Source organism: Dendropsophus ebraccatus, chromosome 4 (genome assembly GCF_027789765.1).
Source record: "Dendropsophus ebraccatus isolate aDenEbr1 chromosome 4, aDenEbr1.pat, whole genome shotgun sequence".
In the NCBI taxonomy this organism is placed as follows: Eukaryota; Metazoa; Chordata; class Amphibia; order Anura; family Hylidae; genus Dendropsophus; species Dendropsophus ebraccatus.
Window position 1 is genome coordinate 32,811,424 of NC_091457.1, and position 25,232 is coordinate 32,836,655.

General features: G+C 45.9%; 1 protein-coding gene and 1 long non-coding RNA gene across 7 annotated transcripts; one reads left to right on the forward strand and one right to left on the reverse strand.

Annotated features, from left to right (window-relative positions):
- Window positions 1–127: 127 nt before the first annotated feature.
- TRPT1 (tRNA phosphotransferase 1) lies at window positions 128–10,477 on the reverse strand. Of its 5 annotated transcripts, none has more exons than XM_069965448.1 (9): window positions 10,313–10,417; window positions 8,754–8,807; window positions 8,583–8,640; window positions 5,385–5,466; window positions 4,638–4,807; window positions 4,389–4,557; window positions 1,686–1,742; window positions 1,308–1,418; window positions 128–218 (listed from the first exon to the last, which is right to left on the reverse strand). In XM_069965448.1, exons 3-9 carry the CDS (start codon window positions 8,628–8,630, stop codon window positions 196–198), a joined length of 660 nt encoding a protein of 219 aa, XP_069821549.1. In that variant the 5' UTR covers window positions 8,631–8,640; window positions 8,754–8,807; window positions 10,313–10,417; the 3' UTR covers window positions 128–195. The 5 variants fall into 5 exon arrangements, with proteins under 5 accessions (XP_069821549.1, XP_069821550.1, XP_069821553.1 ...); XM_069965449.1 differs by lacking the exon at window positions 10,313–10,417 and adding an exon at window positions 10,257–10,305; XM_069965452.1 differs by lacking the exons at window positions 8,754–8,807; window positions 10,313–10,417 and adding an exon at window positions 10,427–10,477.
- LOC138788021 (uncharacterized) lies at window positions 10,212–21,342 on the forward strand. 2 transcript variants are annotated; one of them, XR_011362541.1, is made up of 4 exons: window positions 10,212–10,485; window positions 12,092–12,240; window positions 20,678–20,777; window positions 20,921–21,342. It is a non-coding gene; the product is annotated as an uncharacterized lncRNA (long non-coding RNA). The 2 variants fall into 2 exon arrangements; XR_011362542.1 differs by lacking the exons at window positions 20,678–20,777; window positions 20,921–21,342 and adding an exon at window positions 12,614–12,844.
- Window positions 21,343–25,232: the final 3,890 nt, after the last annotated feature.

Below are 25,232 nucleotides of genomic sequence, written 5' to 3' on the forward strand. Positions count from 1 at the left end.
GGAGACAAACAGCAGCCATAAACTCAGCTGCCCGTGTTATCTCACTATATAGCTCCTCGCTCCTGTAGATGCTCGGATTCAAAGTCCGACAGCAATGGCACTTCAATAAATAAACTCCATATCACAGACTTAATAAATATTTATTCGCACTCCACATCATACCAGCTGATAAAAATAACCGATTTGGGGCAGAGGTCATTCAAGTTTAAGCAGTTTTCCTGCAAAACATAAAAGTTGAGGTTAAATCAACACCCTGTAAAATATACTTGGATATTCTAGAGTTTCAGATATATGTGGATAGCAAAAACTCAATTAACGTAGGTCAGAATTTTAATACCTCTTTTCTGTCTACAATAATGTAGGGATGCACGGCTTTTGTGCATACAATCGTATACGGCCATAAAAAAAAAACCTTGCAAAGACACAGTGGTTTAACTTAAAGTGTAACTGTCATTTTTTTGGGGGGGACAAGTCAATAGTACAAGCAATTTTAATAAATCTTATTTTAATAAATCTGTAATAGGTTTTATTAGGCAACTGTACTTAAAAAGCAATTTTGGGGTTTCCAGGGGAGGTTTGTTTTGGTTATTCCCTATCTTCTTCCTTTTTGAGACAACGAGATACAGAATCTCGGGATGTGTATTACTCCTGTGATCAGGAGATGGGACTCGTGTGTTAATGTCTCTCAGCCATACTAGGGGGTCAAGGTCATGGCAAGTGCTCTTTGTGATGTTCGTGGTGTTGGACCCATCAAGGACACTTATTATTGGACTACGAGACAAGTTGGAAAGTGTCTTATGAGAACACTGTGGACGCTCTTGTATACGCCCTCTCAGTACGCATTCATGTGAATGTATCTGTTGTTTCCTTTTTTTTTCTGTGAGAACATAATAAAAATGTTAAAAAAAAAGAAAGACTATGGTTACACGTCAAAATGATGCCTGTTTATATTAGACGGCTGCAATTTAACGACAAATAACAACTATTTTTTGTTGTTTAATAATAGCCAATAAAAATGTCCATAACTTTAATGGTGTGTGACCATAGCCTATAAATACATTGGATTTTCAGTGTGTCTCTAACTTTCCATGCAGTGCTGCCATACTGTACGATGTATCATGTGGTTATTATATTTATATGCTCTTATTAGATAGCCTCTTACACTTTTGTACTGATATCTGGGCACAATGCAATGCTAAAGAAAACCACTATGTGTCTCTGTTGCTGCAGGATCAAGGGGAAGATCCTATAGCTACAAAGATTTCTCAATTTTGCTTCTTTTCCTGAAATGTTAATATGTGACTTACTGTGAGGTCTGAGCTGTAGAACCTGTAGAAAATATTTAGGTAGGAGGACACCATCAGCATTCCCGGGTGTGAGGAGGACACGGTTAGCAGACCAGAAGAATGGGATTTGATCTAGAAAGCAAGACAGGATGAAATATGTATCTGCAACATGCGGTATTCTTAATACCACACAACCACATGTGCTGCACCCCCACAACTGCTACTTTTAGTCCATTGTAAGTTGTAACATAATGTCCTCGGTGCGGCTATAGCATTGTAGTTTTAACCTTTGCATTTAATTTATTCTAGTAATAATATTGTGCGAGAAATGCTTATGTCTGATTATGAATGAAATATTGGAACAATTGTATAACAGATGGAGAGAAAGAACAGACTCACCCGCTATGGCTTTTGAAAGGTCTATAAATATTGCTAGTTCACAGTCCCTACGCATGCCTGTGGAGAGACATATTGACCATTAAGTCAATTTACAACGCTGACAAGCATCCTCGGTAAATGAGCCAGTGACCACTTAGGAGTGAGATTTGCCAGACGCCACTTATATCATGTCACAGTTTAATGAATGTATTGCAATGCTCTGTGCCGCTCATGAGGTTCCATCCCCGGTGACCGAGTACACAATGGGTGCCCCATGAGACCAGGCTCAGCTGAAAGTGCATTCACTGCTGGGAAGCTGGTCAAGTCTTTACAGGAAGCAACAATGGCCGTAGCATAATAAATAAGATACACAATAGCTGGAGTTACTCCGTACAGCAGTGATTCCTCTAACTATTCTCTAGTTGGGCAGAAGCCTAAAAGTTACACATTTTCTGCAGGATAATGCCTACGAGTTCCACATAAAAGCCCCCATAGGAGCAGGTTCACATGACTGATTTTGCAACCAAAAAAATCCATTGTGGATTTTAAATACAATTTAAAAAAACCTCTGTACTGTAATAAAATGTAGATTCCCAATGTAAACAAGATATGAAAAAGGAGGAAAGAAAACATATCCCTGCTCATCTATATCTAGCATGTCCCGTTGTGAACAAGGTCTATGTGTTCTTCTCAGTCCCCATGACAACATATCCTGCCATGTGTGCCTTAAAGGGGAACTTAAAAGGCAAAGGGCAAACTGGGGCCAGAAAGTTATATAGATTTGTAATTTACTTCAGCTTAAAAATCTCAAGTCTTCCAGAACTTATCAGTTGCTGTATGTCCTGCAGGAACTGCTGTATTCTTAGAAAGAAAACACCACTTCCTGCAGGACATACAGCAGTTGATACATACTGGAAGGATTGAGATTTACAAATCTACAAGTGAATTGCAAATCTATATAACGTAAGATGACGGAGTTCCCCTTTAAGTTTGGTTAGTAGGACGCCCAGGTAGTACAATCCACAGATGACACAAAGATCACTTTTTACTGGAACAAGCACCATGACGTATGATATAAAATAAGGTATGAAAAACTGCAAAATTTACCCTTTACACCTGTGTAGAGAATAATAATGCAAGGGGGTGACAGTGTCACTTTAAAGGAGCTTTTATACAGGTCTTGTGGGGCTTCCTGTTTAAATAAAATGTACCACCGTTACATTGCTTTTCTGATATTTACATAGATAGAACGGCCCAGCGCGAGGATGCCGGTGCCGCTGTTCTTTTTTTAACCCGGTTCCCACGTACAGCGCCGTTCTATTCCCAGGCACCGGCCGGGGGTGAAGCACTGGAGGTGGGCCGGCCCGCCTCCAGTAGGAGGAAACCCTTGCCCCTCTATGACTTGGCTCAATTGATTGGAATAGAACAGCCCCGGGCCGTGGATTGGAACTGGGCCGTGGTTCAAAAAAGGACAGCGGCATCGGCATCCTCGTGCCAGGCCGCTCTATGTAAATATCAGAAAAGCATTGTACAGGTGGTACATCCGCTTGTTTTTACACACTGCATATTTGAGTTGGATTTCGAGTTGTGGCCCAAAAACTATGGCACAAAGTACAGTACAATGCAAGGATATTGTGCATTTTGAAGCATATTTTTAGGCTTTATTCTATTCTTTTTATTTTATTCTATTCAATTTTTCAACTCCGAGTCAGGTATCATAGAATGTACTTATCTTGTAGAATCTCCCTGAAAGAAAATAAATGATGTCTTATTATCCCATCTGGAACCAATACCAAGGGTTATAAACTATGAAGCATTTCCAGAAGGTTCAACGGGATAATGTTACCATACAGAGATTAAGGGATTTCTGTATCCACTACCTGTAATCTTTCTTTAATAACAAGTGCTGACTGATTAAACCAGTGATTTCAACCTTTTTTGAGCCGCGGCACACTTTTTATACTTAAAAAATCCCGGGGCACACCACCAACCAAAATGGCACAAAATGACACTAAAACAGTACATATTATACATATAGTTAATAATATAGATTCTAAATGTATTTATACTCACTCAGTGTGAAACCTGGGCCTGTTTTCTTCTCCCCCCCTGCTTCTCTCCTGTGCTTCTCTCCACCATACTTCTCCCCCCTACTTCTCTCCTGTGCTTCTTTCCACCATACTTCTCCCCCCTGCTTCTCTCCTGTGCTTCTCTCCACCATACTTCTCCCCCCTGCTTCTCTCCTGTGCTTCTCTCCACCATACTTCTCCCCCCTACTTCTCTCCTGTGCTTCTCTCCACCATACTTCTCCCCCCTGCTTCTCTCCTGTGCTTCTCTCCCCCATGCTTCTCTCCTGTGCTTTTCTCCCCCATGCTTCTCTCCTGTGCTTTTCTCCCCCATGCTTCTTTCCTGTGCTTCTCTCCACCAAACTTCTTTCCCCCCTCCTCTCCGCTGTTTCTCTCCTCCATCCCCATGTTTCTCTCCCCCCTGCTTCTCTCCCCTGTTTCTCCCCCATCCCCAGGTTTCTCTCTCCCATTGTTTTCTCCTGTTTCACAGGGGCACCATAGTTTGGGGAACTTTCCCCGCGGCACACCCAACCATGTGTCGTGGCACACTGCATTAAACTATGCAGAAGTCTATAGAAGAATATGATAATTTATTGCCAAAACCATATGCTGCCTAATGACAAGAGGCGAGCCCTAAAGACAAGCCTGAATCACTGACCGCTGATCACGCCTTCTCCTTCTCCTGGAAGCTGAGTAGAAAGGTGGATATGTGTCCTGTTCATACGAGAAAGGCCACAGCGGAGAATTGAAGGCCAGTGACGGAGATATGTCCCGTGTATGGCTTGTGGAGGAAGCTCGGCTCCTAATGGCGTGAGTTCAACCTCCACCTGGAAACACAAGTTAAAGTATGAGGACACCTTAATGTTCGCACATTCTCTCCTAAAGAATCAAATAGAATGTGTGGTACCTGTATTGAATGTCCTTGGTTAGCTCGGATTTCCAGTGTCCCCTCGTGTTCAGAGGTTCTTATGGTAAACCGCTGCTTATCATTACATCTGACAATGCGTTCAATGTCACCCTGAGAAAAGGAGCGGAACTGTCGCAGGTGGAGCAGGAAGGAAACGGGGACAAAGCCATCTAATGAATGGGAAGACAAGGGGCTGAACTATAACCAATAGACATAAGGAAATCTATAGTAAAATGGCCGAACCCCAAGTTTAACAAATCTGCTACTGATTCATTTATTCTTGTAAAAATCTCTTGGCTTTCCAAGTGTTCTGATCCCGATTGGGATGAGACTCTGGATTGTCACATTACAGACTTCTCCGTCGAATTAGAACGAATAAATGTATCGATAGCTGATCCATTAGATATGGGTTTGGGGTCTGCTATTTTCTATTTAAAAAAAGCTGAACAAGTTAATGAAGCTTATAACAATAATGTTTAAATCGCTTACATTTTTCAAAAATTGGGAGTGGTGAAATAAGTGATGTCTTTGTTTTGTGGAGGTGTAGGGTGTTTTATTTTGTATGGGGCTGGTGGGGCTTGTGGGCCAGGGCTGATTTTTAGCCCCATTTGAGTCCTTACAGATACTGTTATTAAACTGCAGAAATTCGTAAAATAACCCATAAATTGTAAGCATTTCTTCTTTACAAAACATCCATTTGTGCATAGATGATAAGAAATACAATAAATCATAATACAAAGCACCAACCTGACCCCATGGGCAAGCCCAGTTCATTGGCTCCATGGCGCAGAGCATAAGATAAAAGCTTTGATAACCGCACATCAGGGTCCTGTGAACAACAAATATTAAGTTACAGTTCTACACATCACAAGTGAAACAGTGACCGGCTCTGTGCGGTCCACTTCATAGGGCTGCTGGCGAGAACAGATCTGCCGCAGGCTCTGCAACCTGGGACCTGTAGTACATAAGGCAAAAGGGCCAGGGGACCGGGACAATTTCCATTTTAGGTTATGTTCACACTACGTAAAAGTACAGCCGTTGCCGTACTTTTGGCGCGGTGGAACAATGGCTTGCTTTCAATGGGATCCCGGACAGAAATAACTGACATGTCAGTTTTCTGCGTCCGCAATTCAATGAATTGCGGCCGTAGGAAACCCTGTCAGTTCACACTATGAAGCCAGCGGCTCCAGACACTTGCTTCATTGTGTGCAGGGAAGCTCTGATGCGGGCGCGCGCTGATGCGCCCGCATCAGAGCTCTGTGGCCGGACAGATCATCCGGCCAGTACTTAAGTACCGGTCGCGATGATCCTGGCAGAGACCGGCCGTTCCGTCACCCAGCCGGGGTCACGGAACGGCCGGTCTCTTACGACGTGTGCACATAGCCTTAAAGTGTATTTTATTTTAGACATAGTTTTCCTGTTCATCTCTTCACATATATCCTGTGTAGGTATAAATTTGTGCTGTAACCCTCTACTTCAATGTGGAATACAGCAGCCGCAGAACTGACTTAACGTGCACCTAGCTGTCCTATAATCGTGCATTCAGTAAGATGGTGAGATACTTGTAGAGAAACAGATGATATCCGTCCAGGGCTGTATTTAGCACTGGGCACCCATGGTCTGGTGCCTAGGACAGCACATTACAAGGGGGCAGCACCAGAAAGCAGGGGGAAGGAAATTTACTTTTTTTTTTTTTTCTAGTCTTCCACCTACTGTTCAGACTTGCCAGTAAATCTAGTGTCTTTTCGAAGGGGGGGTTGGTATGGTGATATTAGTCAGGTTTGGTGTAGCGGTGTTAAATGTGACGCCAGATGTTCTGCCAGCCACGCAGTTGATCTCAGGAGTGAGACCCAGTGTGATCAGTAACTTTGGACAAGTCTGAGGACATACCATGCTGGTGGACTCTCTTTGTATTACATGCCTAATGACATGTCAAAAATGACTGCAAATGAAAGTAACGCTTTAAATTGTTGTTAGAAAGGCTGTGTCTGGTGTAACCCAGTGCTATTCACATGGTCCATATGTAACATACAGCTAGCCCTGCCATGGGCTGTTTACTGCATGGGGATGATACTAATCTTTTTGCATCTGTAATACAGCCAAAAGTCGGATGTCCTGAACTGATATTATAGGAATCTTCAATACTTTCAATTCTAGTCATTAGATTCATGATCATACCAAAACTTGTGGTTATGATACCAACGTAAAAATGCAGCTGTATTACACTCTTCTGAAACCAGCCCCAAAGTTATTGGCATCATATACAAAGGACAACCGGCATAACACTAAGGGCCCTATGGTTTGAAAAATCGTTAGATTATTCGGATTTGAAGGATAATCGTTTAGTGTAATAGCAGACAACGATTAAACGACCAACGAGAAATCAATGGTCGTTTGATAGAATTTGGACCTATTTTGTAATGTAATAAGACGTTGTTCAGTCGTTCACAGTAATGACGAACGCAATAGCGACAACAAAACGACCGCAAGAACGATCATAAGTATCTATCATCGTTCTGTGTAATTGTGTGAATGATTTCAGGTCGTTCGACATAGTGGTCGTTTGAGCTGTTTATCATCGAAAAATCGCTTTGTGTAATAGTACCTTAAAGCCCCTATTCCACGGGGCGACTATGAGAAGCAAACACGCGCTATTAGCGTTCCCCGCTTGCTGCCACCACTATTACATGCAGCAGCAGCGAGCAGGTTAGTACTGGAGGGGCCAGGGGGAGGTGCAGGGGGGCTGCCCGGGTGATCGCTAGATAGTCTGTGCAGCCCATAGAGGATAGTTGCGGTCTGCTGCCGCCACTCCTATTCCACGGGGCGATGGCAGCAGATCGCTGCTATCACAGTCGTTTGTTTTTCAACATGTTTGAAAGGCAAACGAGCAACGATCAGCCGACATGAACGATGTTGGCTGATTGTTGCCTTCTATTCAACGGGATGATTATCGGCGGTAACGGCCGATAGTCATTCCGTAGAATAGGGCCTTAAAGAGTCACTGTCGTATTTTTTTTTTTGCAGAAATCAATAGTCCAGGCGATTTTAAGAAACTTTGTAATTGGGTTTATTAGCCAAATCTGCCATTATCTGCATGTAAAAAGCCTTTTCCCAGGTCCCCCCCTCCTTCCTCTTTTTCATCCACTCTGAAAAATCTGAAAATTGTGACTTGTTGCAGGAGATGTACTCTGTCTGTTCCTATAGAGAGGGGAGGGGGGAGGAGGAAGGAGGGAGTTAGCCGGCAGCAGAAAGCAGATAACAGAGGATTACAGGCACAGAGCTGGGTGACAGCTGTAATCCGAGCTCAGACAGGTCACTGGTGACTGTCACAGGAGATATCCCGAGGGATTTGTAGATTAACTCTTTGTTGTCCTGTTTTGGTCTTTTCTTTAGCTCTCTCCATAGGAGAACAATGAAGACAGGGGGGAGAGCTTCAAACTGCTTTTTCATGATAAAAATGCATTTTTCGGATAATAAACCCAATTACAAAGTTTCTTAAAATCGCCTGGACTATTGATTTCTGCAAAAAAAAATTTCACGACAGTGACACTTTAAAAGCCTGAATTCTGGAAATGAGTCCTAGGCCCTATTCACACATGCATAGCGTGGAGATTAGACAGTTTCAGAGCTCATGGCACTATAATGAATGATGATGCCTGGAGGTTCGAGGTCTGGTCCGTAGTGTACAGTCCATGCACGGACTATAGATTACACACATGAGAAAAGGGCACTACCAGCCCTTAATATTTTAACAAAGTCTAATCATGTTTGTAAGTTTCAACTTGTGGAGGCTGGACCTACTGTAAAAGACAAGTTGTGATTTGGTCCAGAACCTCAGTGATCAGTATGGTGAGTGGTACATGCTGCTTAGTTGATGCTGGTGATGAGGAGTTACTAGTCTATGTATGTGTACGTATATGTGTATGTGTATAGCTCTATACTTGCCTGGTTTCTCCCTTCCTTCCTCCTGTGACCAGAGTGTGATCCTTCCATACTTTTCAACCTTTTGCACATAAAACAAAACAGACAAATGTTTTAAACAGTAGTCACAATATATATATATATATATATATATATATATATATAAACACAGTACATATATATACACAGTGGTACCTCGGTTCTCGAACTTAATTGGTTCTGGAAGGCAGTTTGAGAACCGAGCAGTGTCTTCCCATAGGAAATAATGTAAATGTGATTAATGTGATAATTACCTACAATACTCATTTATTACACTGATAAGTGCTCAGTATAATCACTACAGTACAGTACAGCACTATATACTGTACAGGACATTAAACATAACTCCTCACCCATCCTTTACTGTATAGCGTCCCCCCCATCCAAGCACTGTAATGTATGGGAGATGGTGGTGCACTGCCTGTACTACTACTGCACTGTATATGCACTCCAGCAGTCTTATACAGCACTGTACTGTATGTGAAGCCTCACCACTGCTTAACTCGCCAGGTACAACCCACCATCCACCCTCGCAAAAACATTCGAAAAACGTTCGAAAACCGAGCAAAGTTCGAATTCCAAACACTACTTCTGGGTAAATTTTCTATCGAATACCAAGCAGTTCGAGTTCCAAAGCGTTCGAAAACTGAGGTATTACTGTATATATATATAATGTTCACTTAGATCAAAAGTTGTCTACTAGTGACTAGGTTGGGTAGTATGACGCATGATTCTGCACTGTATGATAGCTTTATGCATGGATCAGCACTGTATGCTAATACTATTTGGTTACTATGCTAGTATTACACATGATTTAGCACTGTATGGTGGTATTATCCGGTCCCTGCATGGTAGTATTATGCTTGATTTAGCGCTGTATGTTTTCACTGTGTGGTAGTAATATTTGCTCACTGTATGGCGGTATTACACAGTAGTGGATTATAATAGGGGCGTTCCGGGCGGCAGCCCGGGGCCCTGAGTTCCTGGGGGGCCCATGACTACCCAAAAAGACTTATACTTTCAGTGGTGTACTGTCTCCTGGCTACACTTCCGCCATGATTTGCAAAAAATCACAGTTTTTTTTATGGCAATTTTGCACAAATAAGGACATCATGACATTATCTATACTATACTATGAACGCCAGGCTAGTGCTTCCATAGTTACAGTGGGGTGGGGGGGCCCAGGCTTGGTGAACAGCCTGGGGCCTATGGTAAAGTTAATCCGCCCCTGGTATTACATATGATTTGGCACCATTATTTGCTAACTTAATGGCAATATATGGTAGTACTACACATGATTTAGCAGTGTATAGCAGTATTATTTGTTCGCTGTATGGCGGTATTACACATGATTTGGCACCATATGGTGTTATTACTTGGTAACTTAATGGCAAGGTATGGTAGTACTACACATGATTTAGCAGTGTATAGCAGTATTATTTGTTCGCTGTGTGGCACTTCAGCACTGTGTCCATACACATGCTGTATCTCCCTTCCCCGGGTCAGTGTCCCGCTGTGGGCCGCTGTTTCCCAGCTTGTGGCTCCCCAGCTGTATCCCGCCGGCACGCTGGGCTCTGCAGTTCAGCAGCAGCTGCGGGGCCTCTGGTTGGGGGGGACACTGATAAGAGATAAAGCTGGGAACACGGTGGAACAAACCACCTGCTCAGTGTACGCGGGGGTGCTCCACCACCCGACACCCAGACCTTCCAGCTTACACTGCGATGTCACTAAGCGCCGGAACAACGCAGAGCCGCCAGCCGCCCGAGCATCACCACCCGGTCCCTACAGGAGCGCTACAGGCCTCGTATACACCGAAGCTCCGCCCTTACCTCGCCTCCTGTCTGTATAGCGACAGTACGACGATCAGACGGGATGCATGCTGGGAAATGTAGTTTTACAGGATTAAGTATTTATACTGTGGTGCAGAGACAGGGGAGGAGTGTGGTGTGAATGTTTGGGGAGCGATGGGTGAACTCTGACCTGGCAGGGAAACTGGAGATCTATTCCTAGCAGCCTGAGGCTTTGCTTTCCCTTGGATCTGTCCTTGTTCTTGTGCCTTTCAGCACCATGAGGCGGATTTATATATTCTAGTGTAAAAACATTGATGATGGTTGTAGCATATACATAGAGTGCACCAGTAATAGTACATCCCTACATCATGTCCCTTGTATATTGCCTCAGTATGGCAGTAAGAACCCTTTACACCAGTACATGTGGCCCTATGGGTCCCACTGATAGCTGGTGCCTCTATGACAACGATCGTCTTGCCTAGAAGCAATGATGGCCCTGGGGGTGACTACCTGTGAAACACAGAACGACCTTGCAGCTGTTCCTTACCTTGGCGCACTCTGCCATGCTGTGGTTCCTTGCCTTGGTGCACTGTGCCATTTAGCGGTTTCTTGCCTTGGTGCACTCTGCCATGCTGTGGTTCCTTGCCTTGGCGCACTGTGCCATGCAGCTGTTCCTTGCCTTGGTGCACTGTGCCATGTAGCTGTTCCTTGCCTTGGTGCACTGTGCCATGCAGCTGTTCCTTGCCTTGGTGCACTGTGCCATGTAGCTGTTCCTTGCCTTGGTGCACTGTGCCATGTAGCTGTTCCTTGCCTTGGCGCACTCTGCCATTTAGCGGTTCCTTGCCTTGGTGCACTGTGCCATGTTGTGGTTTCTTGCCTTGGTGCACTGTGCCATGTAGCTGTTCCTTGCCTTGGTGCACTGTGCCATGTAGCTGTTTCTTGCCTTGGTGCACTGTGCCATGTAGCTGTTCCTTGCCTTAGTGCACTGTGCCATGTTGTGGTTTCTTGCCTTGGTGCACTGTGTAATGTAGCGGTTCCTTGCCTTGGCTACTGTGCCATGTAGCCTTGCTGCACTGTGCCAGGTTGCGGTTCCTTGCCTAGGTGCGCACTGTACAAGGTAGCGGTTCCTTGCCGTGACGAACTGTACCAGGTAGTGGTTCCTTGCCTTGACGAACTTTGCCAGGTAGCGGTTCCTTGCCTTGCTGCACTGTGCCAGGTAGCGGTTCCTCGCCTTGCTGCACTGTGCCAGGTAAAGGTTCCTTGCCTTGGTGCACTGTGCCAGGTAGAGGTCCCTTGCCTTGGTGCACTGTGCCAGGTAGAGGTTCCTTGCCTTGCTGCACTGTACCAGGTAGCGGTTCCTTTCCTTGGCGCACTGTACCAGGTAGCGGTTCCTTGCCTTGATGAACTGTACCACGTAGCGGTTCTTGGCGCACTGTACCAGGTAGCGGTTCCTTTTCTTGGCGCACTGTACCAGGTAGCGGTTCCTTGCCTTGCTGCACTGTGCCAGGTAGCGGTTCCTTGCCTTGGTGCATTGTGCCAGGAGGCGGTTCCTTGCCTTGGTGCACTGTGCCATGTAGAGGTTCCTTGCCTTGGTGCACTGTATCAGGTAGCAGTTCCTTGCCTTGGTGCACTGTGCTGTACATGTTTGGCGTGCTTGCACTACAGGACACAAATAATTTATTTGTTTTTCTGTATATTTTATAGTAAAATGAAAAATTACATTACAAAGTACAAGATCCCAGATGGCTGTGTGGATGAAAAAGTAAAGTTCTGTCTCTTAGAAGACGAAGAGGAAAAGGGAAAATGAAAATTGGCTGTATCCTCTTGGCCAATTCAGATGGCGTTCTTAAAGGGTAAATATATATTCCTTCTATAGTAGTTAATCTTTTTTTGTTATGTAACATAATCTGGAGAAAATATGCATCATGTTTCAGTTCCTTAATATGATGTGGAATACTTTCCATACATGACCCTATAGGGGGAGCTATAGCACACTTATGTTATAGTAAGGTTTTATTTATTGCCCATAGCAACCAATGACACTTCAGCTTTTTCATATGGCCCAGGAAAAATGAAAGCTGAGCTGTGATTGATTGTTATAGATAACAAAAAAGTGTTCCCCCCATAGTGTATACCCTTTCTCATTTTCATGGCTGTCACAATGTAATTCTCAGCACCTCCATCCCTTTCTTTTACGTTTGGCTTGTTCCTATATAAACAACACAGATGGGGCCTCACTTAAACCGAAACTAAACCTCCCAGCCCGGGGCCAGCGCTCTGAACCAGTGGTCATTGCTCTCTGCTTATTGACCTCTTCCTCCAACAAGCACTCCATTCAGACTGACATTCCCAACAGGATGCCTCCTCCAGCGGCCTGCGGGGCGCTGCTCTCCTCTACACCCCCTTCATATGTCACAACTTTACGCTCAAGAAGCCAACAACATTGCCTAATGCATAAACAAGTAGGGTTTGTTCCCATTAAATGTTATTAGAAAAAAAATAGTCAGTGTTTTTCACTTTTTATGCCCTTTTATTATCATCATCTATCTATAGAATAGGGGATAAATAACTGATGGAGGGGGGGGGGTCTAACTTCTGGGGCAGTACTGGGGATAGTGGTTAACTTTATTAGATTGGGGGGCTGAAAGGCAATTGCCCCCATTATAACCTGCTTTCAGCAGTATGCACAGATGCAATTACAGGTGATCTGTTGGTGTAAGCTGCAGTCAGTGTCTGTCCTGCTTGGTACATGTAGGGGGTTGGAACAGCCCCTTTAACCCTTTGAGGACCAAGCCTAAAAATACCAAGTGGACCGCGCCAATTTTTATTTTTGCATTTTCCTTTTTTCCTCCTCCCCTTCTAAGAGCTCTAGCTCTTTTTCTATCTACAGGGCCATGTAAGGGCTTGTTTTTTCAGGAATAGTTGTACATTGTAATGGCGTCTTTCATTCTACCATAACATGTATGATGGAATCCCAAATATATTATTTATGCAATATCGAAACTTTTGGGGGGTTCCTGTGTCTACGTAATGCACTATATGGTAAAAGCAACATGATACCATTATTCTATAGGTCAGCGCAAACACAACCATATACAGGTTTACACAGATTCTCTAATGTTTTTTTTTTTTTTGCAAATAACTATTAATAGAATAGTCCTATTGTGACTCTTATAATGGTTTTAGTTTTTCATCTATGGGGCTTTATGGGGTGTCATTTTTTGCGCCATGATCTCTAGTTTTTATACCATATTTGTGTAGCTTAAACGTTTTGTTCATCTTTTATTTGTATTTGTAATCCTGGCTCTTTTTTCCCGCTTTTTGTTTACGCCGTTTGCCATATGGGATGATAATTGTTATATTTTAATAGATCGGACAATTATGGTATATAATATGTTTATTTAATTATTTCTATAAATTTTTATTAGGGGAGGGGCTTTGGGGTATCTTTTAAAACATTTTTTTTTTTTACACTTTTTAAGTCCTTTAACATGCAATCACTGGATTGCATACACTGTTCATCGCTATGCCGTAGGCATAGCATTGATCATTGTTATCGGTGCTCTGATCATTGAGCCTGCCTGTGACAGACTTACTTAATGAGCAGAGCGCCAATCAGACCACATAAAGGAAGGTAAGAGACCTCCAGTGGTTCAGCACAGTGATTCTGTCCTGTCTCTTACATTTAAACGCTGCAGCGTTTAAGAGGTTAATGACAGGCTGCAGCACGATTGGTGCAGCCTGTCATTAAAGGGGTAGTGCGGCGCTAAGAAATTATTCACAAAATAATACACATTACAAAGTTATACAACTTTGTAATGTATGTTATGTATGTGAATGGCCCCCTTCCCCGTGTCCCACCACCCCCTTCTGTAATCTTCGGGAGGTCGGCCGACCCGCTCCTGCCGTCCCTCATGCTGCCCCCCCCCCCCCTCTGCCGTGGCATAACTGTGCTCAGCCGCGATTGGCTGAGCATAACTGTGCTCAGCCAATCGGGGCTGAGCAGCTGATGACATGTGCCGCATCATCAGCTGCTCAGCCGCGATTGGCTGAGTATAACTGTGCTCAGCTAACTGCGGCTGAGCATAGTTATGACGCGGCAGAGGGGGGCCGGCATGAGGGACAGCAGGAACGGGTCGGCCGGCCGGCCTCCCGAAGATTACAGAAGACGGCGGACGGGGGTTGACACGTATCAGGTATGTATAATACACTACACTTCCGGGTCCACGGTCGGGGAACACGGGAAGGGGGCCATTCACATACATACACTACCGTTCAAAAGTTTGGGGTCACATTGAAATGTCCTTATTTTTGAAGGAAAAGCACTGTACTTTTGAATTAAGCTAACTTTAAACTAGTCCTAACTTTAAACAAATACACTCTATACATTGCTAATGTGGTAAATGACTATTCTAGCTGCCAATGTCTGGTTTTGGTGCAATATCTACATAGGTGTATAGAGGCCCATTTCCAGCAACTATCACTCCAGTGTTCTAATGGTACAGTGTGTTTGCTCATTGGCTCAGAAGGCTAATTGATGATAGAAAACCCTTGTGCAATCATGTTCACACATCTGAAAACAGTCTAGCTCGTTACAGAAGCTACAAAACTGACCTTCCTTTGAGCAGATTGTGTTTCTGGAGCATCACATTTGTGGGGTCAATTAAACGCTCAAAATGGCCAGAAAAAGAGAACTTCCATCTGAAACTCGACAGTCTATTCTTGTTCTTAGAAATGAAGGCTATTCCATGCGAGAAATTGCTAAGAAATTTAAGATTTCCTACAACGGTGTGTACTACTCCCTTCAGAGGACAGCAAAAACAGGCTCTAACAAGAGTAGAAAAAGAAGTGGGAGGCCGCGTTGCACAACTAAGCAAGAAGATAAGCACATTAGAGTCTCTAGTTTGAGAAACAGACGCCTCACAGGTCCCCAACTGGCATGTTCATTAAATAGTACCCGCAAAACACCAGTGTCAACATCTACAGTGAAGAGGCGGCTGCGGGATTTTGGGCTTCAAGGCAGAGTGGCAAAGAAAAAGCGTTGTGGACGAATGAATCCAAGTTTGAGGTGTTTGGATCACAAAGAAGAACGTTTGTGAGACGCAGAACAAATGAAAAGATGCTGGAAGAATGCCTGACACCATCTTTTAAGCATGGTGGAGGTAATGTGATGGTCTGGGGTTGCTTTGGTTCTAGTAAGGTGGGAGATTTGTACAGGGTAAAAAGGATCCTGAATAAGGAAGGCTATCACTCAATTTTGCAATGCCATGCCATACCCAGTGGACAGCGCTTGATTGGAGCCAATTTCATCCTACAACAGGACAATGACCCTAAACACACCTCCAAATTGTGCAAGAACTATTTACAGCAGAAGCAGGCAGCTGGTATTCTATCGGTAACAGTGGCGGATTAAATGTAACCTGGGCCCCGGTCTGTCCACCCAACCTGGGCCCCCGCCCGGTCAATCCGCCCACATTATAATCCACTACTGCCCCCCCCCCCCAATGCTGTCCCCAATAAACATAATGTTTGGTCCCTTGCTGCACAGAGGATGTCAGGAGAGGAGGGGGCTGATCTTATAGGGGAGGTCACAGCAGCACAGAGGATGTCAGGAGAGGAGGGTGCTGATCTTATAGGGGAGGTCACAGCAGCACAGAGGATGTCAGGAGAGGAGGGTGCTGATCTTATAGGAGAGGTCACAGCAGTGCAGAGGATGTCAGGAGAGGAGGGTGCTGATCTTATAGGGGAGGTTGCAGGGTCCCAGCAGCACAGAGGATGTCAGAAAAGGAGGGTGCTGATCTTATAGGGGAGGTCACAGCGTCCCAGCAGCACAGAGGATGTCAGGAGAGGAGGGTGCTGATCTTATAGGGGAGGTCACAGCAGCACAGAGGATGTCAGGAGAGGAGGGTGCTAATCCTATAGGAGATGGTCCCCCTCTTCCCCCCTTATAGATGGTCACCCTCTTCCCTCCTTATAGATGGCCCCCCTCTTCCCTCCTTATAGATGGTCCCCCCTCTTCCCCCCTTATAGATGGTACCCCTCTTATAGATGGTCCCCCTCTTCCCCCCCCCTTATAGATGGTCCCCCCCTTATAGATGGTCTTCCTCTTCCCCCCTTATAGATGGTCCCCCTCTTCACCCCCTTATAGATGGTCCCCCTCTTCCCCCCTTATAGATGGTCACCCTCTTTCCCCCCCTTTTAGATGGTCCCCCTCTTCCCCCCCTTATAGCTGGTCCCCCTCTCCCACCCCCCTTATAGCTGGTCCCCCTCCCCCCCCTTATAGCTGGTCCCCCCTCTTTCCCCCCTTATAGATGGTCCCCCTTCCCCCCCTTATCGCTGGTCCCCCTTCCCCTCCCCTTATAGATGGTCGCCCTCCCCCCCCCTTATAGATGGTCCCCCTCCCCCCCCCCTTATAGCTGGTCCCCCTTCCCCCCCCCCTTATAGCTGGTCCCCCTTCCCCTCCCCTTATAGATGGTCGCCCTTCCCCTCCTTTAGATGGTCCCCCTCTTCCCCCCCTTATAATTGGTCCCCCTCTTCCCTCCTTATAGATGGTCCCCCTCTTCCCTCCTTATAGATGGTCCCCCTCTTCCCCCCTTTTAGATGGTCCCCCCCTTATAGATGGTCACCCCTCTCCCCCCCCCTTATAGATGGTCACCCTCTGCCCCCCCTTTATAGCTGGTCCCCCTTCCCCCCCCCCCCTTATAGCTGTTCCCCCCTCTTTCCCCCCTTATAGCTGGTCCCCCTCCCCCCCCCCTTATAGCTGGTCCCCCTTCCCCTCCCCTTATAGATGGTCCCCCTTTCCCCCCCTTATAGATGGTCCCCCTCTTCCCCCCCTTATAGCTGGTCCCCCCTCTTTCCACTCCCTTATAGCTGGTCCCCCTCTCCCCCCCCCCCTTATAGCTGGTCCCCACTCTTCCCCCCCTTATAGCTGGTCCCCCCTCTTCCCCCTCCCTTATAGCTGGTCCCCCCCCCCCCCCCCTTATAGCTGGTCCCCCCTCTTCCCCCCCTTATAGATGGTCCCCCTTTCCCCCCCTTATAGATGGTCCCCCTTCCCCCCCCCCCTTATAGATGGCCCCCCTCTTGCCAGCAGATAACACAACAAAAACAAAAAACAACACAACTCACCTGCCGTCCATTCCCCCGTCGAGCCTCTCTCCTTCTGCAGCCTCCGGCTGATGTGCGGCTGCCGGGGGTGTCCCGTCCTATCCCCGGCAGCGCACGCATCAGAGAGCTCTTCCCTCCTTATAGATGGTCCCCCTCTTTCCCCCCTTATAGCTGGTCCCCCTCTTCCCCCCCCTTATAGATGGTCCCCCTCTTCCCCCCCTTATAGCTGGTCCCCCTCTTCCCCCCCTTATAGCTGGTCCCCCTCTTCCCCCCCTTATAGATGGTCCCCCCTCTTCCCCCCCTTATAGATGGTCCCCCCTCTTCCCCCCCTTATAGATGGTTCCTTCTCTGCCCCCCTTATAGCTGGTCCCCCCTCTTTCCCCCCTTATAGCTGGTCCCCCCTCTTTCCCCCCTTATAGATGGTCCCCCTTCCCCCCCCCCCCCCCTTATAGCTGGTCCCCCTTCCCCTCTCCTTATAGATGGTCGCCCTCCCCCCCCCCTTATAGATGGTCCCCCTTTTCCCCCCCTTATAGCTGGTCCCCCCTCTTCCCCATCCCTTATAGCTGGTCCCCCTCTTCCCCCCCCCCCCTTATAGCTGGTCCCCCCCTCTTCCCCCCCTTATAGCTGGTCCCCCTCTTGCCAGCAGATAACACAAAAAACCCAAAAAACAACACAACTCACCTGCCGTCCGTTCCCCCGTCGAGCCTCTCTCCTTCTGCAGCCTCCGGCTGATGTGTGGCTGCCGGGGGTGTCCCGTCCAATCCCCGGCAGTGCACGCATCAGAGAGCTCCCCGTGCGCCGGAAGTCACAGCCACAGGCGCACAGGGAGCTGTCTGATGCGCGCGCTGCCGGGGATAGGACGGGACACCCCCGGCAGCCGCACATCAGAGAGTCAGTGGCGGATTATAATGTGGGCGGCGTGGCGTTGGCCCCCCGGAGCCTCGGTCCCCGGCCGGCCGCCCAAACCGTCCATTTTATAATCCGCCACTGATCGGTAATGGAGTGGCCAGCGCAGTCACCAGATCTGAACCCCATTGAGCTGTTGTGGGAGCAGCTTGACCGTATGGTATGCCAGAAGTGCCCATCCAACCAATCCAACTTGTGGGAGCTGCTTCTAGAAGTGTGGGGTGCAATTTCTCCAGCTTACCTCAACAGATTAATAGCTAGAATGCCAAAGGTGTGCAATGCTGTAATTGCTGCAAAAGGTGGATTCTTTGACGAAAGCAAAGTTTGATGTAAAAACAATGTTATTTCAAATACAAATCATTATTTCTAACCTTGTGAAGGTCTTGACTCTATTTTCTATTCATTTCACAACGTATGGTGGTGAAGAAGTGTGACTTTTCATGGAAAACACAAAATTGTTTGGGTGACCCCAAACTTTTGAACGGTAGTGTAACATACATTACAAAGCTGTATAACTTTGTAATGTGTGTTATTTTGTGAATAATTTCTTAGCGCCGCACTACCCCTTTAATGGTAAAGGCCCAGCTGCGGAGCGCGCTTCATAGCACATTAGACACCCAGGACCTACATGTATGCCCAGGGTCATTTGGTGACAGGAGGCCAGGGCGTACATGTACGTCCTAGGTCATCTAGGATTTAAGAGACTCTGTCAGTAGGTTTCTGCTGTCCTATATAAATGTAGCATAAACTAGTGACAGGTGTTTCATTGATGGAAAGAAGGAAGAAGCAGGAAGCTTTATGGCGCTGCAATATGTGATGGACCCCCAACACAACACATTATAATCAGGTGTTAGATGGTCACAATTTTATTTAAAATCATGCAACACTAGAAAACAGGTAAACCATTTTGAAGGGCCTTGTGCTGTTAGCGCTGCCCTTATATGAGATGGAAGAAGCATGGCGGAAAGATAAATAATCAACAATAGAGATGAATAGATAGATAGGGGATATATAAATATATCCAGTATGAAATAAATATCTAGCAGCTCATCATGTATGTTAAATTGCACATACATGTATAATTCCAATGTAAGAACTTAACCAGCAGCCACCTTTTAATGAATAAAAGCAGAGCTGCAGATCTCATCAGAGAGGAGTTACCGCCAGCGATGACGTAGCCGCTCCAGGGACCGCTAAGGGGCCGCTGGTCTTCACCAGAGCCCACCACTAGGCGGCATGGACTTGCTGCGGCAGACAACCCCCAGGTCACCACCCCTGGCTAGGCTAGGCCTGGCTAACGGCAGCAGACAAGGTGCAGCTGGAGATAGACAGCAGTGCTGACGCGCGTGAAGAGACGCTGCGGCCAGGGAGGACTGCTGAGGGGGGAACCGCAGCTAGGGCAGACAGCCACGGCTGTAACACTGATCATCGCTTGTAAACTTTAATATCGTCCTATTCTTGACCAGCTGAAGTGTCACAGCGACAGCTGCAGCGATGCCCTATATGTCAGTTAGTCAGCAGGAAGGGCGGGGTGAGAGGTGCTGCTGTGACTCAGCTCCGCCTCTATGACACTTCAACTGGTAACAAAAAGAACAATTAAAAAATGTTGTAAACAGTGATCAGCAGCACTAAAGGTCATATCTAAAGACCAGCGAATCTACAGTAGAAACAAAGCGAAGTGCTTTGTTCCTATTGAGATTCTGCTCATCAGGCTGTGGACTTTGAAGTTTCCCAGGACTGGATCCATCTTTTCCCATCACCTGGGGAGGAGCCGCTTGGAGCAGAGCAGACTTCAAGGCCCACAGCCTGGTAAGCAGAATCCTGATAGGAACAAAGCGAATCGCTCATCTCTAGTCATATGAGTTATATCTCATCACCATATGTCTGCCAGGACCTTTAGCTCTCTACCTGATAGGGACCTCACATAATCTATGGGTACGGTCACACTTTATCCTTTGCACATCTGGTGCTGCCTATTTCATAAATTTAAATACATTCCTAAAACCTGCAACATCAGATCCAGAGCAGATTAAGTACATGTGAACGTAGAGATTGTCCTCTACTTGTAGGCCTTTTCTGTGTGCTTGCACCCCAGGCTACATATATCCTGCTTAATAGTAGGCTGGTGAGGGGTTGCCATGTGAGATGCCAGTCTTAGTCATTTTCCCCCAAAAGTTTACAATCAGTGATGGCCCTGCGTAACAATATCTAATAATATACAATGTACACTTGGTGCATACAGTAATATGAGGATTTTCTTATTCTTATGCGTTAATTTAGATCTTCTTACAGAAAAGGATCTGCGCTTCACTAATCTACCTGATAGGACTAGTAATCAGCCTGAGGTGCTTAGAGTGTCTCCCTCTGCTGTATACACAAGGTATTGCATGTTCTTTTTTATACACTTACAAGCTATGCATGTTTCTAATCCAGGTTGCAGTTATATGGAATAAAATAAACCTTTATCGTTGCCAAAATGCTAACGTCCACTGTTCCCACATTGCTGCTGTGTCTTTCCTATAGGGACAGCATGTCACATCGGCGAGCACATCAGCTGTAGTGATGCCACTGTGGTCGACATGTCGCTGCAGTCATGTTGGAAAGTCACATTCCTATTATTTCCCACCATCATCTCATCCACTGCTCACGCTGACAGTGCAGTTCTCCAGGATACATCTGTTATTATCTGGATTTGTTAGTGAAAGGACTAAACTACTTATTAACCCACATGAACTCATGAAGCTGGATCCTGACAGTTGTATTGATAAGTCACTTGTTTTGCACGTTCACTGATATCCGCTCACAGCATGTAAAGACTTTATATAAGCACAAATGCTGTTTGGCCAGTGGTTATCACACCTAATGCCCATAATAACACGCTGCTATGGAGCTAGGAAGGATGAGCAGCTGCTAGAAAGGACAGAACAAGATCATATGAAAAGAAATCCAACATGTCTGAAAGGGAATGTGTCAGCAGAAAATTACCTTTTGTTTAAATCAAGTTTTTCATTTTTATTATGTCATAAAAATAATTGTGAAAGTTTTTAGTCTGGCTACAAAGCCTAATAAAATAAAGCCTAATAAAATGGTGCTTCCTGATCGGTATAGAACACTTTTCAGCAGTCTTCTCCTTACCAACAGGAGCACAATGAAAAGTGACATCCAGGGGCGTAGCTAAGGACTGATGGGCCCTGGTGCAAAATTTTAGTTGCCCCCCCCCCCTTATAGTCACTGTAAGGTGACGCCCCCTAATGTGGCACTGTGTCCCCTCACGTACTGTACTACTGCCCCCTATTATTAATTGACTGTACTGTGTCATTCTGTAATTGTTTTCTAACCTTTGACTCAACAGCTGTATCACTCCATGTCCCCCTGTATATAGCAGACCAGTACTCCTCCCTGTGCCCCCTGTGTATAGCAGACCAGTATCCCTCCATGTCCCCCTGTATATAGCAGATCAGTATCCCTCCCTGTGTCCCCCTGTATATAGCAGACCAGTATCCCTCCATGTCCCCCTGTATATAGCAGATGGAGAGAAAATGGAGAGCAATCGCCTCAGATCAAAGAAGATGTCACCTGTGAGTTACTGAATTACGTTTTTTTTCGGTATTTTGTCAAACTTTATTTGGTAGGTGTGCCCCGAGGTGTGCTATACCAAGGGGCCTGTTGAGGCTTTCTCGCCCAAGGGGCCACAAAAACCTGGAGCCGGCCCTGACTGTAGGCTCCTGCAGGGTGTAGGCCCCTCCCCCAGACCAGGTCACGACCCCATACTCACTGATGCTTTCCTTTCCTGCTGCACAGCGTTGTGACCTGGCCTGGGGGAGGAGCCTCCACCCTGCAGGAGCCGCATACAGTGATGAGGAGATGAGAGGAGGATTGCAGCAGCGCGATCCTCTCAGTTGAAGCGCCGCCTGCACGGAGGAGGCAGGAGGAGAGGACGCTGGTACTAGCTGTCATCTGACTAGGTAAGAGATCGAGTCAGATGACAGCAAGTGCCATCAGTTATGTGCGTGGGCTGGGCTGGGCTGGCCCACAGGAGGAAGTGGCGAGGGGGCCGGCGGGCCCCCCTAGCGTAGGGGCCCTGTCGCCATGGCGACTGTTGCGACCCCTATAGCTACGCCACTGGTGACATCCATGTATAGATAACACAGAGTCCACCATTCACAATCAGTAATTACAGCTTACAGATTACAGCTCCCCTCCCTGCACAGTCTATTGTTCCCTATGACCAGGCAGCTGCTGAAAAGCATCTCTACAAACGCTCTGTTGAAATCTCAAGCAATATTTCTGTCCCCCAAATCAAATAAAAAAAAAAAAAAAATACAATTAGAAAAAAAAACAGAAGAGAAAACATGCTTCAGTGTCTGTATGTGGCTCAAATCAGTAGAAAAAAACTTAGTTATTAGTATATTCCCTTGAAAGTAATCGAGTCACCTAGATTTTTTCATTATCAATACTGAAACATTTTTTATTAACCTGTTTTTCATTCATTAGCTATGTTCACATGCTGTACAAACAATGGCCACTCCGCGTGAAAGGCCATTGTTTAACGCTACCTACAGCCGGAATTAATTGCAATTATTTATACATTATTATGGTGGCAGCCATATTGCCTGAGCTTCTATTTTGGTCTATTAACAGCATTTAAAGATATGCTTTACAACAGCGACATGGACTATAGGAAACAATAGACTGGAGTTGACTCATTGACTTCTATAGGAGAGTTTTGCTCTGTCATTTGTGCAGAGATTACTGTGCAGTAAGGTGGAGGACATGGCCTGTAACATCACCTATTTTGAATAGTGAATCCTGTCTTATCTTTACTCTGGTGTCACCTTTACTATAATCCTGTCTTTATTAAGGACGACACCGTTGGAAAGTGATATCTACAGAGCAAAAAGTGTCAGCTTATCATTAGACTTAGCCGCCAGAATAAACTACAATATTTCAGGAGTACTTTACAATATACATAGTAAAATGAAACATTTGAAAAACATTACCAAAATTCTTTAGCAGATATCATTAAAGGAGGAGTCGAGCGTTTTCTAAAAGCCGTCAGCCTGCAGGGGGAAATTGATTTCAAGTAACAACTTACCTCTCCCCATGAGAGGTCCCTGGAGCAGCCACGGGACCCCCGCTAGTCATCTTCCCCCCTCACCAAATCGGTGACTGAAGTGGCGTCCCTCAGCGGTGGCCATCAGCTGGGCCGTGACGTGGACACCCCGGAGGTCCCGGAGCTTGGTGGGGGTCCCGCGGCCACTTCTGCTGCTTAGCGAGGGCATGGGGAGAGGTAAGTTGTTATTTGAAATTAATGTCCCCCCTCCCCCTGCAGGCTGCCGACTTTCAGAAAACGACAGACTTCTTTAACATATAAATTTGATTTGACATCCCGCTGCGAGTATGTAAGTTAACCTCCCGGTGCTCTGGCTTGCTTCAGGGGTTCCTGGCAGGACGTCACGCTCAGCCAATCAGTGGCTGCGGCGGGGCAGCCCACTGATTGGCTGAGCAGGACCAGCAGACGCCGGGAACCCCCAAAGCAAGCCGGAGCGGGGAGGAGTTGATGTACAACTTGACATCCCGCTGTGAGTATGTATTCTCATAGGGACGCTGGACCCGCAGCGGATTTCCATACGAATCCGCAGCGTGAAATCCGCTGCGGATCCGGTGTGTGTGAAGGCACCCTAAACGGTTATTCCCATCCCAACTAATATAGTTAATCTCATAGGGCTAAGTCAAGTTATATATCTTTGCAAATACATTTATTTAGCCCATTTGCCTCCCTCTACTGTTATGCTGCCTTTCCCTACCATTGTTGACAGCTCGTTGTCTAGGTTACAGACCACCACTCTGCTCTAAATACATGTCTGTTAGTGTATATATAAGCGAAGTAAATTTAGAAATATTTTACAGTATTAACACACTATCTTGCTATACGTCTACATTGTAGCTATATAGGGTGGTCAGTAACCTAGACAACGAGCTGTCAACAATGGGAGGGAAAGCACAGCATTTACGAGTCCTACAAGTATAACTATATTAGTTGAGATGTACCGGATCACGCTGCAAGTTTTGGTACTGTCATTTAGGTACTGTCATTTTCTATGGGATTACATACTCGCAGCAGATTTTTCATTTCCCTGCGATATGTAAACCCATAGAAAATGACATTACACAGGATCACAGTGTATTTCGCTGAAGAACACACAGAGTGAAATCCGCTGCGGATCTTTTACGTGTGAAGCTACCCTTAAACTCTTTTACATCAGTCACAGGTATCCATACACATGGAGCCCAAGGAAGACAATAGGACCTGTCCCCAAAAGACCAATGTGTGTGGACAATGTTAAACCCCTCAGTGTTATTTTCACACTGAAATTTAGACACTGGCTTTTTTCACTTAGGGCCCTATTCCACCATACGATTATCGTTTAGATTATCGTTAAATCGTTCGAATCTAAACGATAATCGTTCGGTTGAAATGCAGTTAACGATTAACGACCGAACGAGAAATCGTTGATCGCCTTATAAGACCTGGACCTATTTTTATCGTTGCTCGTTCGCAAAACGTTCGCAAATCATTCACATTGAATAAGACATCGTTCGGTCGTTCGCAATAGATACGAACGCAATAGCGAATAAATAGCGAAGAAAAAACTATCGCACTTACGATCATAAGTAACGATTATCGTTCCATGGAAATGAGTGAACGTTTTCAGGTCTTTCGCAATAGCGGTCGTTTGAGATCGTTAATCGTTAACGATTATGCAACGATAATCGTCCGGTGGAATAGGGCCCTTACAAACAGGAGACGTGGATTGATTACTCTGTTATTAGT